The sequence below is a fragment of the Heterocephalus glaber genome, unplaced genomic scaffold (assembly GCF_053883595.1).
Source record: "Heterocephalus glaber isolate CG9 unplaced genomic scaffold, H.glaber_assembly_v1.0 deba00001579, whole genome shotgun sequence".
Taxonomy (NCBI): domain Eukaryota; kingdom Metazoa; phylum Chordata; class Mammalia; order Rodentia; family Bathyergidae; genus Heterocephalus; species Heterocephalus glaber.
In genome coordinates, this window is record NW_028258360.1 from 9,471,754 (window position 1) to 9,490,912 (window position 19,159).

General features: G+C 57.1%; 1 protein-coding gene across 3 annotated transcripts in view; it reads right to left on the reverse strand.

Moving 5' to 3' along the window:
• Nucleotides 1–19,159, reverse strand: part of Col4a1 (collagen type IV alpha 1 chain) — a 101,756-nt gene that overhangs the window by 26,899 nt on the left and 55,698 nt on the right. For all 3 annotated transcript variants that reach the window (XM_004858556.4, XM_021239361.2, XM_021239362.2), the window contains exons 3-25: nucleotides 17,388–17,477; nucleotides 17,259–17,303; nucleotides 16,603–16,647; nucleotides 16,448–16,510; nucleotides 15,944–15,997; nucleotides 15,787–15,813; nucleotides 15,438–15,521; nucleotides 15,295–15,357; nucleotides 14,018–14,053; nucleotides 13,647–13,688; nucleotides 13,099–13,185; nucleotides 12,677–12,703; nucleotides 12,463–12,513; nucleotides 11,988–12,032; nucleotides 11,854–11,907; nucleotides 11,569–11,610; nucleotides 10,022–10,106; nucleotides 9,719–9,754; nucleotides 8,642–8,806; nucleotides 5,807–5,902; nucleotides 4,063–4,146; nucleotides 3,522–3,592; nucleotides 488–679 (exon numbers count right to left, since the gene is read on the reverse strand). In XM_004858556.4, coding sequence (XP_004858613.1) covers nucleotides 488–679; nucleotides 3,522–3,592; nucleotides 4,063–4,146; nucleotides 5,807–5,902; nucleotides 8,642–8,806; nucleotides 9,719–9,754; nucleotides 10,022–10,106; nucleotides 11,569–11,610; nucleotides 11,854–11,907; nucleotides 11,988–12,032; nucleotides 12,463–12,513; nucleotides 12,677–12,703; nucleotides 13,099–13,185; nucleotides 13,647–13,688; nucleotides 14,018–14,053; nucleotides 15,295–15,357; nucleotides 15,438–15,521; nucleotides 15,787–15,813; nucleotides 15,944–15,997; nucleotides 16,448–16,510; nucleotides 16,603–16,647; nucleotides 17,259–17,303; nucleotides 17,388–17,477 — 1,584 coding nt within the window. The remainder of the gene's footprint in view (nucleotides 1–487; nucleotides 680–3,521; nucleotides 3,593–4,062; nucleotides 4,147–5,806; nucleotides 5,903–8,641; nucleotides 8,807–9,718; nucleotides 9,755–10,021; nucleotides 10,107–11,568; nucleotides 11,611–11,853; nucleotides 11,908–11,987; nucleotides 12,033–12,462; nucleotides 12,514–12,676; nucleotides 12,704–13,098; nucleotides 13,186–13,646; nucleotides 13,689–14,017; nucleotides 14,054–15,294; nucleotides 15,358–15,437; nucleotides 15,522–15,786; nucleotides 15,814–15,943; nucleotides 15,998–16,447; nucleotides 16,511–16,602; nucleotides 16,648–17,258; nucleotides 17,304–17,387; nucleotides 17,478–19,159) is intronic.

Here is a 19,159-nt window from a genome sequence, read left to right on the forward strand (position 1 = left end):
AGGAGTCAGGGGGACAGAGCCGCTCTTCTCCGGTCTGCAGAATAAGCACGGAGTCAAGGCAGCTGGCAGGATTTACTCCATTAACGCCCCACGAGGTCAGCCTGCAGTTAATAAGCGAAACAGCCTTCTGTGCCCTGGGCCAAAGCAGCTGCCCCCCACCCTACAGGAGACGCTTCGGGAGCGAGCGCTGCTCCCACAGTCAGTCCTCCTTCAGTCCATGGTGCAAACGCTGTTAGCTCTGGAATCGGCCTCCCACCAAAGGCACAAACCTCTCCTCAGCCCCCAGCCTGTCAGGTGAGACTTCACCATTGCTTGGCTCTTCGAGTCCTCCCTGCCAGCCCCAGGTTTAGGGACTGTGACACCCAGTCATGTGTGCCAGCCGCCACACAAATCAAAACACATGGGCCTCATTCCAAAGATTCATTCCTCCACGCTCTACGGATGTGCGTTTGTGCAATGCATGCTGTACGTCTGGGGATAAACATACCGGGGAGCCTTTGGGGCCGGGAAGTCCTGGGTGGCCATCTCTTCCGGGGGATCCTGCTCTTCCGGGCACACCGGGCTGTCCTGGAAAACCTGGGTCTCCTTTGTCACCTTTCAGCCGCGCATCGAAGATGATCTCGCCAGGCTCTCCCTTAGCTCCTGGCTGGCCCATCAGCCCCGGGGTACCTTGTGGACCCTATGGGAACAAAGCCTGGTGATGTCTCTGGAGGGGACCCATCGGGGACACACCAGCGTGGCCACCACAAGAATCAGAGTATTCAGGTCCCACTGCTCATTGCTAGAAGCAAGCAGCTGCTCAAGGACAGGCCCTGGGCTGCCTCCTTGCATGTGGCTCCTTACCAGCCCTGACTTTATGGTTCAGTCCAGACAGAGGGCTGGACGCCATTGGCACCCTGCTCGTGGGACATCCTGAGGGCCATTCTTTCTCCTCACAGGAACATTTTAGCCACTGTTGGGGGCGCTGCATGGGTGACTCGCCAGCCCAGGGACTATAGACTTCGCATCTGAGCCAGGAGCTGGCTGATGCGTCACAAGGGCTGGGAACAGCCATTGTTCTTACACGCTGGGCATTACTAAAATTTCATGGGTTTCCTTTTGCATTCATGCCCCAAATGCTGGAAAAGATAAGGATTCCAGGGCACCAGAGGTGGAATGCTAGGAAGTAGCAAGGGGCCAGCTCTAAAATTAGCTGTCCTGACAAGCTGCATGGACTTTCCCAAGGCTCTCCCAGGAGACGCTGTCCAGAACAGCTTAAAATCCTGGAAAGTCATCTTGGCAAGGAATGGCCACGCCCAGCCCCATTTCTGCTCCAGCCACCCAGAGCCCAGGTGCACGAGGAAAAGGCCTCCGCAAACAACTATCCCAGCCACTTGGCTTCAGAGGCCTGGGAAAGCCACTTCCAGCCCTGCTGACCTGCAGAATGAAACCTTCACATGGCTCCTTCGATCCCTTTCCATAAACACACAAGGTTCTTAGAGCTATGTGATGCCCACATGCATAGGTACACGCACACGCACCTCCACACACCTACTGCACATCTGTCCCGGAAAGGCATGAAGGCCCAGAATGGACCAGAACCTAGGCTGTCTTTGGACTGCAGAGAGGGCTGCCACTGTCACTCACCCCCTATGTGTAGGGACACCGTGTGCCATCTCTAGCCCTGACTCAGGACCCCACAGCACAGGAAGCCAGTGTTGGGAAATGGGGATGCTCTGGATAGCACACGGATTGGGGGCTCTGCCCACACCACTTTGAATGCAGTGGTAAAAGCCAACTTTCCCATCGCACCTGCCGCTCGGGAGGATGCAGCAGCCTCCTTGGGCCAGCACTGGCTCCATGGAAGGGGGAGGCTGGGCACCTGTGCCTCTGCCTCCTCGAGAAGTGGCCCCAGGACCCGAGGAGACAGCTCGCTTCACTGGGCACCTCACCACCCACCGGCCTGCTCCAGCCACACAAGCTTCCAAATCTCTCTCGGAGTCACTGTTTCCTCCCAAGCCCAGCCATTCAGCTTTCGAAATCAAATATCCTGAAACGCTACCAGAACCCAGAGCATTCCCCACTGTTTCATCTCAGTCTACCCTCTGGGGCACCCCTCTGGTTTCTGGGGGTCTCTTTCAGCCTCCAACCAGACTGGAAAGACAGAGAACATATTTCTGAGCTGGTTAAACCATGGAGCTGTGATATAGCTTCAAATCAAAGGGGAATGACTTTTTGCAATTAAATTATTCACCCATTAATCTATTTTTAGAGGGTTTTCCCATCTAGGGAAAGAAGAGGCCCCTGACAGAGGTAGATGGGGGTGAGTGCTTCCATTTTGGGTTTGCTTTGTTTTCTTCTCTCCCATGATTTCACCTCCACCATCCTGTCCTCTTTGCCCTTCTCCAGTTTTATCAGATTTGGGGCCTGGATTCCAGCCCAAGCTCAGGCAGGAAGCCCACAAGGAAAGCCACACAGATAAAGGCAGAGAGACAGAAGTTAACAGACCCCTTTCTGCCTCCTTCAAAGTTCCTCCAACTCTGATTTCGCTACAGTCAGTTATTTGAACTTCTTTATTTAGAGATATTTTAAACAACTGCAGCTTCTTACTCAGCTCCCCAGGCACCGGGGAGATTCTGGAAAGCAGAAGCCTGGAATCCAACTTCAAAAGGAGAATGCCCCGCAGAATCCCAGCTGTGTCCTGCTGCTCTGGCTCCCTTGCGCCCCAGCCCTCCCTGAGATGCACTCCCACCACTGTCTTTAGAAAGCTAAACATTTTAAAGAGCTACATCAGAACAAGAAAGGCTAAAGACCTGACATTTAGATTTCTGCAAAAAAAAAGAGACGAAAAGGAATGAAAGAAATGAGCAAAACTGGCTCATACTTACAAACCTTTGCAGAGCCCAGGGGATAGGATCGGGGAAGAGCACACCCTAGGCCTACAAACCTCAGAAACAGCAATGTAAATATGCAATCAGATAACATCCTGCGGTTTCTAGGCTGATCAGTCCTTGCCTATGTAATGACTTCTTTTTAACAAACTAGGAAAGGCAAGGGCTGGTGTCTTGTTTAACTAGGTTCATGTCGATGTACTCAGGATCCTTCGTTTACAGCCTTGGCAAAGTGCCTGTGTAACTGATGCTGGGAATGGGAATTCTCACCACGCACTGCAAGAAGATGGGGAATATTTCGCCCAGAGGGCGAAGGTCAGCTCTGCCCCACCTCTCCTTGGACACTGCTGGTCTGAGCTACTCGCTGGAAAATCCCTGCACTGGGACTGAGGAGCAGGGTCAGGCAGACCACAGTAACTCAGCTCTGAGCCCAGACGCTGAGGAGCCTGGGGCCCCACTTGGGGCAGGGACCCGGCGACAGCGGCACACCGGGGCCTCGGCCAAGCTCAGGAGGGCCACGCCGGACGTTCCAGAGGTGTGGGGCACCAGTGACAGCTCCCATGGATCCAGGAACCACCCCAGTGCCACCATCATGGTCTGCAGGTGGCCAGGCCCCGCATGCGCCTGCCCTCACGAGACAGGTGTACTTACAGGCACCCCTTCGAGGCCATCCCTGCCTGGCAGGCCTCTGTCACCTTTGGCCCCTGGCTGTCCTGGGAAACCTTTTGAGAGAGATAGAGCACAGTGTCAGTGAGACAACCCTCCAAACTCCCCTGCTGCAGAGATGCAACTGTACAACAGTCTTTCCACCAACCGGATGATCATGGACCAACCCCCCCCTCCAGCGAGTGACAATTGAGACGCCCAGGATGTGCTCAGAGTGGTCACAGTGAGCCCAGGAGCACACACAACAGGAACACGGGTGCTGCAAGGCCCAGGGACAGAGAGGAGAAGCTCCTGCCGACTTCCTGGAGATGCCTCCCCAGGAGCCCAGAGAAGCGGCTCTGCTTCTGAGGACTGTAGCAGGCCAGGCTGACAGGCTGCCCTGACATCGTGCACCAGGGCTCACCTCGAGCCAGGAGGGGGCTCTGTCCTGCCTCAGCTTCTGAGGCAGGAAAGAGGGTCCTGGGAGGCACCTGCACCTGCACCCCACTGTCACCTGCTGCCTCCCGTGTCAGGCTTTAGGGCTTACCGATCTCTCCTGGGGGCCCCTGTGGCCCGGGGGGCCCTCGGAGTCCTTCCATGTCGCAGATGAGGCAGCTGTCTCCTTTCTGGCCTAGAGGGGAGCACAGGGTGCTCGTGTGTAATGGGGACAAGTCCCGCCGTGACTGGGGAGGCACCAGAAGAGGACTCGTCCATCGCTAAGGTGCCACGGTCACCTCAGTTGCTGCTCGCTGTCCCTGCTGGAGGCTGGCACCCCCTGTCTGGGTCCCTCTTGCAGGCACTGGACGCCCCTGCTGGCCACCCCACATCGTGCACAAACAACCCTACTGTGTGGCTAATGCAGCCTCATCCTCCTCCTGGGACAAAGACAGGGGCTGCAGCCACAGTGAGACCCAGGAGCACAGGAGGAGCTGACGGCTGCAACTCTGTCCCCTTCCCAGGGGGAAGCACGAGAAGAAAAAAACCTGGAGTTGCATCTCCCCAGAGAACAAGACACACAGAGTCTCAGAGTGCAGACTGAGCAGCCAGGCCTCCAGTGCCTCAGCTATGCCGTGCACCATCCTGGACTGCCTGTGTGGAGCAGGGTTGGGGAGAAGCCCACACAGACACCCACTGGGGAGGCTGAGGCAGGAAGATCGCTCTGAGTTCAAGGCCAGCCTAGCAACGTAAAGAGTTCAACCTGAACTACATATGGAGACCCTGTCTCAGGAAACAAAAGAGAGCCCAGTGAGCTGGAGGGGACACTGCCAGCCATGCTGCCTGGAGCTCTGTAACAGAGCCGTGGCCACTACTCCTAAGAGTGCTGGGACGCACGACCAGGACTTCAGCAGAAGGCACTATGGCCACTGGGTCTGGCATCAGATGGAGCCAAACACGGAGGTGCACATCTATAATCTCGGCACTCTAGGAGGCTGAGGCAGGAGATCCTAAGTTGGAGCCCAGCTTGAGTAAATTAGTGACTTAGCAAGACCCTGTCTCAAAATAAAAAAGGGCTGGGGATGTAACTCAGTGCAAAGGCCCTGGCTTCAGTCCCCAGTCCTGGAAAAGGGGACGGGGGGGAGCAGCTCATCTTGGAAAGTCTTCAGCACTGGTGACTAGAAAGATCCCATAAAACCAAGTTGCGGCAGATTCTTACTGGGTCACCCCAAGGTGACCCCGAGATCACTTCCATCCAGCCATGAGTCACATGACCACGCCAGTCTGAGATGCCAGGGAAGCTGTCTTCCAGAAGGCATTTATGTGTGAGACTTTTGAAGACCAGAAATCCTTTACGACCCGCAGCCGGGAGCGGTACACAATGGAGCCAACTCGGGCGGCAGCTCCAGTTTGTTCCCTCTCTCGGTGACAGACCCACAAACATCAGAGCCCATTGTTTACTCCCCCCTGAGACAGGGCGGTGGATGTGGTGACAATCAGCGGCTCCAAAGTCGCTGCGGAGGGCAGTGTTGTCCGCTGCGGAAGTCACCACCAGCTCTTAAAAGGCTCCAGATAAAATCGGGAGCAGGACAGCTGGTTGACCCATCAGGATTGCGCAGACCCGGCTCGCAGGCACTGCTCTACAGCTCTACAGAGGGTGGAACCTGTGGGGCAGAAGCCTGGTGCAGGGAGAGGCGGTGGACAATCTGGCGGAGTCAGGGGACGCTGACTCCAAGGAAAGATTTTGAAGACAGTCTCCCAAAACAGGCCTAATGACCCCAAAGCCCCTGAAAGTCTGGGGAGGAAAATCCATATGCATGAACAACATGGCATTTTTGAAAATTAAAATCTCTTACCTTTTTCTCCAGCTTCGCCCGAAAATCCCGGCTGTCCGGGAGTCCCGGGTGGACCCTGGTCGCCTGGCGGTCCGGGCTGACACTCCACGATGCCGTCTGGAATCGAGTTTTCAGAGTCAGAAGGCCACCACTGGGCCAGGTAACTCTCTCTTCACTAGCTCTTTATTACAAGACCAGAGTAACTTGGGCTGACCAGTAGGGTTCAGAAACGTAACTTTTCTTTGCTTCCCTAGCCCTAGCCCCAGCCCCAGCCCTAGCCCCAAAAAACGAGGCTGAGCCTGCAAAGGAGGGCAGCACACGCAGCCCTGCCCACCCAGCCTGGCAACCACAGCCAGGGCGTCCCTCTGTTCCGTTCCACGGGCCCGGAGCAGGGTGCAGTCTGTGCGTCTGTGTGCTGCTCCCTCCCTCTTCCTCTCACAAACCCCACGCTGTCACCCTGCTCTGCATCCTAAGAGCCTGAGGCTTGGGCAAGTGGAGGCTCGTCCAGGCCAACAACCTCATTCCTTTCTCCCTGAGCAAATCTGCAGCACAGTTCATCATTTCAGCGACCCAGACCCCTCGGGGAATGCCTATTCTTTGTTCATATTCAATCCTGAGCATCATTTATGTAAAGAGGCATGAAAATAAACAACAGCAATGCAAACACGATCCATGAAGGAGCCATTGTTTTCTGGTCCAGATACACACTGTGGCAGAGTTTGTGTTTCCCGTGTCAGTATCTCTGAAGAAGATGACGGAGAGGAATGTTTAAGAGCAAGCATCTTTCACAGGCACCCCAGGGCCAGAGCTGCCTCCCGCTCCTCCCCTGGGCTCCTCCCCAGTGGAGAGTCATCAGTGACAGAGCCTTCGGCACCTGGACTCCCCGAGTCCCCTGCGGCAGAAGACCTGGGGTCCAGCAGGTGCCCCCCTACTGCATGAACCATGTCTACCTGTCAGGTCCCCACTGCCAGCGAGAACAGCCAAACCCTGCTGTTTCATGACTCAGTTTACGGCTCAACTGAAGAAGTGAGAGAACTGAATCCAGGAGAAAGCCACCCTCTGACCTCTGCACCATGGAGATCCCGTTAGGCAAGGGGACTCTGTGACTAAGTATCCAAGAGCTTCCCCTGAACCCCCAAGTCTCTGAACCTCGAGTTAGGAGCCACAGAGAAGCACAGAGCCGAGCCCCATGCTCATGTTCATTCTCTGATTCCCAAGTGTGGGCTCATGAACACTGAGGCATGACATGAACTGCTCCTTTTCCCCAGATGCCTCCTGTCCACCCTGTCTCCACCAGAACCCTTCATTCCTGGTGAACAGACAATGACATGTCCTCACCAAAGAAGACCTAAAGCACTCTAGTCCAGAGCAGGAAGCCAGTGATAGTTTCTGGGGGGCTCCAAAACAGCCCAGCACCGGCCGGTGGAGGGGTCTATGTCCCAGGCGGCCCCGGAAGGCTGCTGGCCCCTGGGACAACAGTGCCGTAGCAGAAACCTCTCTGGTGTGTGGCTAATGAGCTACTGATAGGCCCCAAGCCAGCAACGGTTTTCAGACACAGCCTCTTTAATGTATGCTGTAAATCTGAATAAAAGCCTCCTATGTAAATTATACTTAATACACTACAACTGGGAATTACTTAATTTGCATGGGCTACAAAGAGTGAACTAGCAGCTGGGGCCGTGGATATGCTAACACATTCCTATAGGAAGTCTGCTCATATTTTAGTTCACAGAATTACAAAGATCACAACCTCGATGTAGCTTCCCTGCATCCAGGCCTCAGCCCACGACCCCAGGACGCCACACCCTTTCCTGCTCACAGGGAACCAGGCTCTCCAGTGGCCCCATCCCACCGCCGCTCTCTGCTCTGCCTGGCCCCTTGTCCCACAGAGGCCCGCTCAGGGAACCCGAAGCCCAGACTCTGGCAGACAGCGAGGCTGGACAGAGTCTCCAGGCGCCGTGACGCATGCTTTCCCACATCTCACAAAATCCTGGAAGAAGAGGAAGCCCCATAAAGTGGCACAGGATCTGCCCGCTCTCCCGCCCCATTCCTGTCGCTCCTTTCCCAGGAAGCGCCCAGCCCTGTCTGTCCTCCCACGGGAGTCTCTGCCCTGGGAACCCCCATGCTTTCAAAAGGATGTGCTTGAATTCCAGGAAGTAACCCTCATCGTCCCAAAGCCTGTAGATGCGCCTGCAATCAGCCACGCAGGATTAGCCCTGCAGATGCCCCACCAAGCCCCGTTCTGCCAGCAGGAACAAATGCTCTTTGGAAATCAGAAATCCACCCACCGGACCTTTCCTCGAATCCTTTGGAATTTCCCAATAGTTGCTTTGGAGTCTCAATAAGCTCCCAGGGCCACCATAGGATGCCCAGAGATTAGCAGTGCCAGCTCAGCTGTCAGGGAAGGCCAGTGCAGGAAAACCCTTCATGCCATTCAAACGAGAAGCCATTGAGTGTGCTACTCAGGCGCCACCGGGACCGTGCGCCCACTTTGTCCTTGCCTTCGGGGGAGTCCACTTCCTGTCACTGCATCCAGCATCTCCACCACGGACCTGAGCACATCCAGTTTTCAAGAAAAACCATTCAACTCCCTGCTCTACCTGTATCTGAGACTCCAGGAGCTCAGGGCTGGTCAACACTACTGATTCCTTTAAGTCAATTCTTTTTTTTTAACACCTTTTCACAGCCTGGTTCATTCTGCAAAGCTACCCAGGCAGAAATGAATATTTAAGCAATCACTGGACATCCAAGACCTTCAAGACACCGGGTCCCGTAGAAGGCAGGGCGCCCACCAGCTCTGGGTTGGTACCTGGTACCTGGCTGGTCACATACAACGGCATCGCTGAGGGAACTTACTGGTGTGGCCTGGCTGCCCAGGGGGTCCGGGGAGGCCAGGGGGTCCGGGGACCCCGTCCCTTCCACTGGGTCCGGGCAGAGATGCGCCTGGGGGTCCTTGGTCGCCTTTTTCTCCTCTTACACCGGGGAAGCCGGGAGAACCAGGCTGCCCTGGGGTGGGAAGGCCTGAAAGCAGCAGAGTCTCGTGTGAGTGATCAGGCAGCGACGCCCCCGCTCCCTGCAGCCTGGGCCCAGGTGAAAGGGTGGCAGCAGCGTCGCTGAGGGAGCAGCTCCAGACCAGCACAACCCACCAAGAGCGGGCTCGCAGCCCTGCGAGGGAGAGCCGGGAGATGCCTCGTGCGAGGGCAACAGGGAGAAGCGGAGCGGCAGCCAGAGCCCACAAAGGTGCACAGCACCCCACAGGCAGAGCACCCACAAAACGACTGATCAAGAGATGGGGCGGTGCAGACAAGTGGATATAAAGAGTACACACAGCGCCCACCACGGACGAGTGAGAGAGAAGAAGGTGGCTGAAAGAGGACAAGCGATGATTTCAGGGTGAACCCGGATGTTTTCACAGAAGCGAGGGAGCTAGGCCAGAGCCTGCCTGGGCCACAGGCGGGAATGAAGCCTGCTGAGGATTCCCGGGGAGAGGGAAACGGGCCGCTGGGAGAGATCGGAAGTTAGATCCGCCAGGCAGGGGGAAGATGAAATTAAAACACAAAGGATTAAAATGAGTTAAAAATCAGCCAGGCATGGAGGCACATGCCTGTAGTCCCAGCCCTCCTGGAGGCTGAGGCAGGAGGAGCACAAGGTCAGCCTGGGCAACTCATAAGGCTCTGGTGGGAGGAACGCACCCGTGCAGCAGCCACGGTCTGCAAAGGCAGGGTGTCCTTCTGGGGCAGGGCTGGGAGGAGGGCAGGGTCTCCCGGGGTCGGAGTCCCACCCCTGACGGGCATCTGAACTAGTGCCGGCACGCAGCTTACAAAGCGCAAAGCACTCATTTAGAAAAACGTGTAACGCACCGCTCCCTATTTATGCAAATGAACATGTGCAGAATTCAGACACACATTCCACAAAGACAGCCGAGGGTCTCACCTGGAGGGCCTGGCTGGCCTGGAATTCCAGGGTAACCTGGACAGAGAGAGGGAAAGAGTCAGCCAATGTGAGAAGAGCACTCTGGTTATGGATGCTGCTTCTCCGCAGCGCCGAGCTGGGGGAGGCCACAGTACCCACACCCAGGGGACCCGGGGGGACAGCACAGCCACCACAGAGCTGGGAATGGCGAGCTCCGGAAGCCACAGGGAGGAGGTTCCCAGACACCCACGGGACAGCGAGGAGGGCTGGACCAGTCACCAGAGAGCTTCCGGAGGGAGGAGAGGAGGGCGGTAGGATGGGTACCTTTGGGGCCTGGCTCCCCTCTCAGCCCAGGAGAGCCTGGGTAGCCTCGGTCTCCCTTTTCTCCCAGAGGTCCGGTGCCTATGACCTGAGTTCAGGAGGAAAAAGTCACTCTCAGCACTGACTAGAGCAACGTGGGTACTGACATTAACAGGATTTCATTGTTTCAAGAAACGCGCAAGCAAAGGGGTAAGGGAGGTCTTAGGCGCCATCTGGGGCCTCGGTCACTCAAGGTTGGCCTTGGAACCTCCAAACATGCGCGTGCACATGCGTACACACACACAGACACACACACACACACACACACACACACAGGCCCAAAGCAGCTGCGACTTCACAGGGTGTCACGGGAGCGTCCTCAGGTGTCCTCGGGCCGCACAGCACCCGGACACTCGAGTTTTTTCATTGCAATGATTTTTTTTTTTTTTTTGTACTGGGGATTGAACTCGGGTCCTTGCACTTGCACAGCAGGCGGCGAAACCACTGAGCTAAATCCCCAGCCCTGCAATGCTTTTTTGGCTTTTTCTTTTTTTAAGGACCAAAAGTGTGCACTTCCTTGAGATCACAGGGTACAAGCCAAGGAGGGTGTCACTGAGGAGGAGGAGGAGCTTGTTCACCATGATTCTGACCCAATTCAAGGAAAACAGCAAAGTCAACATTGCGCTTTACCACTGAAATGGAATCTTTGCATCAATGGTGTCAGTGAGTGCTGTTACAGCACTGAGCTAACATCAGCCCGGGGTAGCCACTGTCACGCACACCTACGTCAAAGCACCCTGCACACCACAAGTATTTACAATTTCTACTTGGTGATTAAAAATGAATGAACTAAAAACCTTCAGTGTAAAGAAAAGTAGATAGGATGTGCTGGGTGGATGGCGGTAAAAACCAGTCCTCCAGCCCCGCAGGGGGCATCAGAATATGGTGACAGAGCCACGGGGTGTGGAACAGTATGCAGGCAGCAAGAAGGGTCCACTCTGGTCCAATAATCCCATTCCTGGAAGCGCAGCCTAAAGAAAGAAGACTCAACCCCGTCCCCTCCATACACAACAGCACACACAGACAGCACCCGCTGCTCTCCGGGCAGTGAGCACCACAGCTAATGGGGGTTGGCCTCGTGCTCACTGTACAACACCCTGATGGGCTCCTGAAGATGAGTGTTGTAAAATAAAGAAGGTTCATTTCCAGAAAATGTTGTGCACCTCAACTGCAGGTATGTAAACTATGTGCACGGATAGAGTGGAGTGTTATTTGCAAGGACAGTCCAGTTTGGATGGTCTGCTAACACCCTCCTTAGTGGATAATTCAAAACAAACATGCTTTCAAAGTGCGCTGCCGACACTGTTCTCCACACACACACACCTTTGCATTTCCGCAGGTCTAAGGACGCGCAGAGTGTCTGCACACAATGTGAACAGCACAGTGCCAGTGCCAGTTATTTCAGACAGCACACACCGGTCCGCAGAGAGGGCACGGAAGGGCAGCTGCCCAGGGCCCACGCGTGACCATCCCAGGCCGTTGCCTAGACTCACACCCAGCGCTATACTCACAATTCCCGGGGCGCCTGGAGGACCAGCTTCGCCTTTGTCTCCCTATGAAGAGAAAGCGGTGTGACTGCCTGCTTCCTTAAGGACCATCCTGCAGGGCTCCACTGCTCCTGGCAAGGACACCGGGCCCGGATCTGCAGACCCTAAAACTGTCCCTCCTGTGCCTCCGGCCACCTGGCCATCTAGGGGACAGGATGGCCTCCCCTCGGATTTAGAGTCCTCTCCTGGGGAAGTGAGCAGGCTGAGCCCCACAGCAAAGGTGAAACTCGAGACCGTGTATCCACGTACCTTGGGGCCCAGCCGGCCCGGGAGCCCTGGGTACCCCGAGTCGCCAGGGAGGCCCTGCAAAGAGAGGAACAGCAACAGGCGTCAGCGAGGGACAGGGACAGAGACTGCTTCCAGCCACTGCACAAAAGACTCACCGGACTCCCCCTCTCTCCCCTTTCACCATCTTTTCCAGGTTTTCCCTGTGAAGTAAAGATGTCAGCATTAGCGTCAGAGTAGCAACAGCCATTCCTAACCTCAAAGCTTGGCCTCAGGTCCCACCAGCAGGTGGCACGTGCCTCCCCAGCCACAGCAGCGTGCGCCAGGGACACTGCAACAACCACCACTGGAGCTCCCCACAGCTCCTGGCTTCGCACACCCAGCCGGGTCTCAGAGCTGGAGCCAGAACCAGCGGCGCTGAGGACGCAACACCTCTCCACAGGGCCACCGGGCCCGCTCTGCTCCCCACGGCAAACCCTCAGCTCTTCCTCAGTGGTCCTGGCACCTGGTGGCCCGAGTCTTCCAGGGACCGAGAGGCGGATAGGAAGACCTCCTGCTGCCCCCTCACGCACTGCATTTCAGGAGTGGGAGAAGGGCTGGCAGTGAGGAACGGCGGGTTTCGGAGCCACTCACCCGAGGCCCGGGCTTTCCTGGTTCGCCTTTCTCTCCAACCCCTGGCATTCCCTGGAGAGGGCAGAGAGAGGGCGTTAGCTCATCCGAACAGGCAGGTAAAATGCTCAACTACACAAAGGTCCCATGTGCAGGGAAGTAAGCTTGCAAGTTCGCTCCAATACTTTATGGTCATTTCGGTGAAAACAGGAATAATGGCTGGGCACTGGGAACATACCTGAAAGCCGGGTTCACCTTTCTGACCCTAGGGAGAGAGGGGGAGAGGGGTCAGTGTGTGTGGCGGCTGGTCAGTCTCCTGCAGGCTACTCCTGGGTGGGAAGGGCCCCACAGCCACCAGGGGTGCACCTTGCTCTCCCACACTCCCGGGTCCCCCGCTGTGGATCGGGACACCAGAGGACCACGCGGACCCCCAGCGCCTGGCCTCAGTCTCCTCCGCCCCAGTTCGGACACTGAACCGCCCATCCTTCCCGATCAGTGCCAACCCATCCTGGGCCAGGCTGGCTCCACCGCTGCCACCTGCTGCTGAGGCGTAGGGAAGGACAGAGCCAGCCAAAGAAACCAGGTTTTCCCCTGAGCTCTCTCTGTCCCTCAGAATCCCCCAAACCAGAGCGCAGCCTCCTCCGGCGCAGCCCAGCGTACCTTCTCCCCTGTCGGGATGAAGTCCCCCTTCTGCTTCACCTGTGCCTGGCCAGGCACTCCGGGAGGCCCGCTGACGCCCTGGTCACCCTGTCCAGGGGAAAATCGGACTACTGAGGCCACAAAGAAGAGTGTGTGTGCGTGCATGTGTGTGTGTGTGTGCACTCTCGCGAGTGTGAGCCAAACAGAAACGCATATCTTTAATTAAACGTAACAGCCCCCATCCCAGTGCAGCCCAGCAGGGACCTGGAGCAGAGGATGGTGCCTGGGCTGCGGCAGCGGACCTGCAGGCACTGGCTCTGTGGCATCTCGGTGACACAGGAGCTGGGGCAGAGGCTGACCCTGAGCTCCATAGGGAAGCAGCATTTTTAGGTAAGAGGAAAGTCAGGGTGGCCAGGGACCCCCTTGCCTGGGCAGCTGGCAGCTGGGACACCCAGCTTAACCTGTGAACTGAGGGCCAGTCCCAGCAGTTTAAGCAAAACCTCTCACACTCGAGAAGAAGAGTCAGTCCTGGCTCTGAACCCAGGAAGGCCTGGGCTCCGCACACCCACCTTGTCACCTTTCGGCCCCTGAAAACTCGAGCCCATCTGCCCCTGTGGACGAGAAAGTGGCTCCATCAGGAGGGTGGGATCTGTGAGGAGCCACACCTGGTGCCTCAGAGGGCACGAGGCCCTGGGGAACGGCCAAGGGACAGAGTGGGGGAAGGGTGCCGCGCTGACGGAGGACGGATGGCAGACAGGGTGACAGACACGTGACGCGTGACAGAGAGCAATGCAGAAGGCAGACAAGTGCTTGAGTAAACAGACAGACACTGCAAGGCAATGCTTCAAGCCCTCCTGCAGTAACTTAAAGAACAGGCCACGCAATTCCACGACAGCCTCACACAAAGGACGGGAGGGGAGTAAGTGGAAAACATCTTTACCTTTTCACCTGGGGGACCGGGAGGGCCTGGGGGACCCTGTGAGAGAGAGCACCTTAGTTAAACACGATTCACAGCCCTAGTCCGCGGCGACTCTGCTGAAGTCACCCTACGATGAGGTATCTGTTACGCATCCTCCCAGTGCTGCAGAGCCACTAAACTCTGACAGTAACCGAAACTCGGGCCAGGACAATTCGCACCAGGGCGGGAAATGCCTCAAACCTCAGGGCTTCTCCTGTGGACACCAGGGGCCAGGCAGCCGCCGACCATGCTCTGCCGGCGCAGGGTCCCATGTGGGACCACGCTGGCCCACTTCAGAGAGAAGTGTTCATGGCAAAGAGTCGATGGTTCTTCAAGGGAACAGACAAAGGCAGTGAATGCAGAAGAGTTCCCGGGGCTGCAACAATTTCACAATGCCTTCTACACACATTTTACAAAGGAAAAGCGGGTTGTTTTTCACTTGTAAAAATGAGTCCATTATTTACAAAAAGATGAAAGAGGCTACATTTACATGCATGGACAGAACATGAACTTCTGAATTTTACCATTAAAAAAACGAAGAAAAAGAAAACACACAGGTGAAAAATGTAAGTCAGGGAGCCAGGCGTGGTGGAGCAGGCCTGCAATCCCAGCACCCAGGAGGCTGAGGCAGGAGGATCACTGTGATTTTTGAGGGCAGCCTGGGCTACATAGTGAGGCTGTGCCTCAAAAACAGAAAAAGCTGAGCACTTCTCCAAAGGATGCTCAGTCACGGCGCTGAGGACCACAGACTCGGGCTGGTGTTCCACCTGCACTCGTGTGGCTCTCATCAACACGGCTCATTGCCACAGACTTTCCCGCCCCCTCAAACATGCGACAGTGGGGAGAAGGTGCCCCCTCTGGGAACACTGGTCGTGGCAGAGGCAGGGTGGCACCGTCCCCCGAGTCCCAGCCTGGCTATCGCTCCTGCCTGCCAGGGGTCACGTCCACGCCCCAGCGCCCCGAGCCTGGCTCCGGCTCTACCCCCAGCTCCCCATGGGAGGCCACGGTCGTCCATGCAGAGCCACCCTGCCCATCCTGCGGCCTCCCCCACAGGACTCCAGTCCCAGCAGTTCTGCCAGCAACGGGAGCGTGTTGGGGACCCCGTCTGCACCCCTCTCCCCAGCGCTGGGGCCACTGACCCAGAGTCCCAGCCCCCCTTCCACCGGAGAGAACCCAACGCTGCCACGGCAAAGTCCGCGTCGAGTCTTCATTCACCCCATTTATTCCCACAGCCTCACAGGGGTCCCCCCAAAACTCACTGGCGGTCCGGTAAATCCGGGGGGGCCCACAGGTCCCTGGAGCCCTGGCAGTCCTGGAGAGCCCTGTCATTGAACAGAGGGAGGGGGTCAAAATGCCAGCCATGGCGACGCCACCCTCGAAAAACAGCTCAGCCAAAGCTTACGGGCGTCCCCGGGGCTCCCGGGAATCCACGCTCTCCTTTCAGCAGCGTTCCAGGCACGTGGCGGAGTATTTCACCCGGGTCCCCCTGAGGGTGGAGAAGAAGGGAGAGCGCTCAGTATCCACGGTCTCGAGAGAAGATGAAAGCCACAGGACACTGGGCCGGCTTCGCTGGGGCAGCACTAAGGCCACGAAGGCTGGGCCTTGGGCACCACCAGAGCGGAGCGCACGGATCGGCCCCGCCTGCCACTTTTGCCCCGGCCATGGGGTCCCTGAGGTGGTTGCTGGTGAGTGGGTTTGGCATGTTTCATCCGATTCCCTGGGGTGAAGCAGCAGAATAAAATGAAGCCTACCTTCATTCCTGGGGGCCCCGGCGGTCCCTAGGGAAGAGAGGTTTGGTGTTAGTTTTATTCCTCTTAAAATATCATCAGCATTGAGACAGAAGGAGCAAAGAACAGGAGGAACTCTGAGCCAAGAAAGGCTGCGTGGCTCGGAAAAGCCCATACTCACGGGATTTCCAGCGAACCCAGGCAAGCCCGGTGGCCCGGAAGGTCCTCTCTCACCCTGGGGATGGGAGAGGGCACTCACACGACTGTGATAGCAGGGTTGCCCCGCGCCGACAACCCTGTCTGCCCCTCAGAGAACCGTGCATGGGTTAAAGCTCAGCCCTGGAGCACGGCTCTGTTCCCGGGATCTCCCCACGAGTGGAATCAAGGACGCTCGCTGAATGACTGACAGAGACAGCAGTTCTGAGTATTCTTCTCTTATTTGATTCGGTAACTGATTATAGCTAATGAATTCAGTGCTCAAAAGGATTTTAGGGTAAAAGTCTACGAAAGAGAAAGGCAGGGTTGTATCTTTCCTGTATATTAAATACCACATGGGAGAGCCTTTTTGTTATCAAATAAACACGCTTAAGACCAGTATCCTTCCTGTTACAGCCAACAGAACAGTGTCCGCCTGGCTCCTGAGTGCTGAGTCAGAGAGGAGGGAAGGTCCCAGCTCCACACTCACCTTTGTACCGTTGCATCCCGGGATGCCTTGGGGCCCCGGGGGACCATCCTGGCCAGGGATACCCTGTAATTCAAGTGCAGGAGGGACCGAGGTTGAGAATCTCACCAGATGGTGAAATACCTCATGGCAAAGCCTGGTGCAGCTCAGACACGTACCGGAAGTCCTGGGTTTCCAGGGTAACCGGATGCTCCAGGTGGCCCCTGTGAGGATGGAAGAGAAAAGCTTGTGATGGCTCCGGGACCCTCACGGGCCCCGCCAGCCCCACTCAGGGACTGGCAAGTGGAGGAATCATGGAGTTTAGCCAGTGTCCCTGGAGCAGAGCGCAGGCCCGGGCTGACACGGAGCGCGGAGCGACACTCTGCCCCACTTCACAAAACGCCCTGTCCTAACCGGTCCTCAGTCCCCGCCGAGGGCCCCTGCCCTTACACCCACACCACCCACCAAGCCATGCACCAGGCGCTCTGCCTTCCTCTACTCCCCGCTGTTCCCCAAGGTCGGCATTCCTCTTCTTTTTGGACTTTCCAGAACGGAAGCAGCAGAGACGGTAAGAGGGCATGAGGGAGGCAGGGCAGGCTGGGCTCTGCAGGGCCAGTCTCTCCACAGCACATGAGGCCCCGCCGCTCGAAGCGTGGGCATCTCATCTGCATCCCCTCCCCAGACTGCAGGGTCGCCGGGGGCCCCAAGAGTGAGCAGGTGGGAGACAGCCGGCCGGGGTCTCCCTGGGCTGTGGGGAGGGGCCGAGGAAGCCACAGAGAGCAGGCCCGAGGCTCTCGTCCCTGCACCGTCACCACGGGCCAGCCACCCCACTCACACGTGTCCCTTTCGTGCCAGGAAGCCCAGGTTCTCCAGCGTCGCCCTGTAACAGAGCAAGGCACTGTCAAGTCTGCTCGGTGCCCTGAGAAGGACCCGAGCCCCCACCGCACGGGGCCGCCAGGCTCACCTTCAGTCCTGGGGGTCCGTGCGGCCCCTCGGGTCCTTGCATTCCCGGAAACCCAATGACACCTTGCAGGCCCGGGAGGCCTCTCTCTCCCTACAGGAAGGACACAGGGTCAGGCAGGGTGGGGAGGAGCAGGAGAGGAAGCGGCTGAGGGCCGGGCGGGTCAGCAGCCACTACCTACGCCCCAGGGCCCGGAGCGTTCTTCTGTGATCCTGGCATGAGACCTTAGGTTCACGTGAGTATGCGTGGGGTCATTGTGCATCCAGGCTTCTCTCCAAGTTTATCAGTTCAAAGTACTGTGTTACGGGACACAGACACTTTACCCCACACAGCGCGTTACAGGAGTCGCTGGAGAGCCAGCCACGGAGACGTTGGCAAGGCAAAACGACCAAGGGCTTGCAGGGCTGCCCTCTGCCAGCGCCCCGGCCGGTCCTGGCTCCTATGGGGGTCCCAGCCACAGCTCGCACGGGCAATGTCTCCCTGGAGTGTAGGTCAGGGGTCCAGAAGCCACATGAGAACAGACCAGGGGTGGGGACTTCAGACTCCAGGGGACAGAAAGCATGGGGCGAGGTTGAAGGAAAGTTAGCCCCACAGCCTGGCAGGATTTGACACAGAGCTGGCTCCATCTCCCTGCAGCCGTGGGAGCAACAGGAAAGAGAAATGTTTCCAGACTAAGATTCCTGCTCACGGTCTGGAGAGCACATTGGACGTGTTCAACCTTAACAGGGCAGCAGCAGCAGGACATGAGGCCCACACAGGGTCGTGTGAAACACAGGCACCAGCCCAGCACCTGGTGTTTAGATGTTGGAAAATCTTCCTCCGAATAGAACCAACCTGCAAATGGCTGGCCAACCCATAGAGCAAACCTGAATCGCGACTCCCCAGAGAACCCAGTGTGCACTCCATAGGAAAGAAACAAGGAAGGCAAGGCACTCTATGACCTTGGGTGGAGTGGCTGGGTACTTAATTAATATTGGCTGTATCGCGAGGAGGCAGAGAATATGATTTTATAACTCTCACTCTGCCAGTGCAGCGCAGGGGGACCAGGGCCAGATGAACTGATTTCTACCAGCTTCTCACTGAGTCAGCCCAGAGCCAGAAATAGAAATGAGGTCAGCCCACCCCATGTCCGGTGTTAATAGGTCACTAGAGCAGCCGTTCCCAGCAGAGCGTCACACACACAGCCCGGGCCAGCGGCCTTTGTGTCCATTTCACAGATAGGGAAAGCTTGGCTGAGATGCTGAGTGGCCAGTCACACGTCACCATGGTGACCTCCCCACCCAGGAACGGAAGCCGGAACTCTGAATTCCCAGACCTGCTTTCTCAGCCAGAACACATTCTTTCCCAGGAGTCACCCAAGCTCTTAGGCAACCACATACCCCGAGAGCTTTGAAACGAAGCAGCTACGAAGGAGGAGAGTACCCCGGACACAACTCCGGCTCCTCCAGGAGAGTTTTCCAGATTTTTGTCCAGGGAAGCGGATGAGTAATCTCACACACTGCCCCCCTCCATGGGAACAGAGAGCAGAGGACCGGAGACACTCGGCAGGCACGGGCCACATGCTACATGGGGACAAGTGCCCGCCAGCTTTCCGCGGTGTCCGCTGGGAGGGAGAGGAGCAGAGAGCAGCGCTGCTCGAGATGGCCATCGGGCTGGCATCTCCACGCCGGCTGCCTGCCTTCATCTGGCTCCACTCCAGCAGCACCACCCTGCTGCCGGCGCTTGAGGCCGACGGGCACGGGGCATGGAGAGAGAGAACCCTGGTCCATCCATGC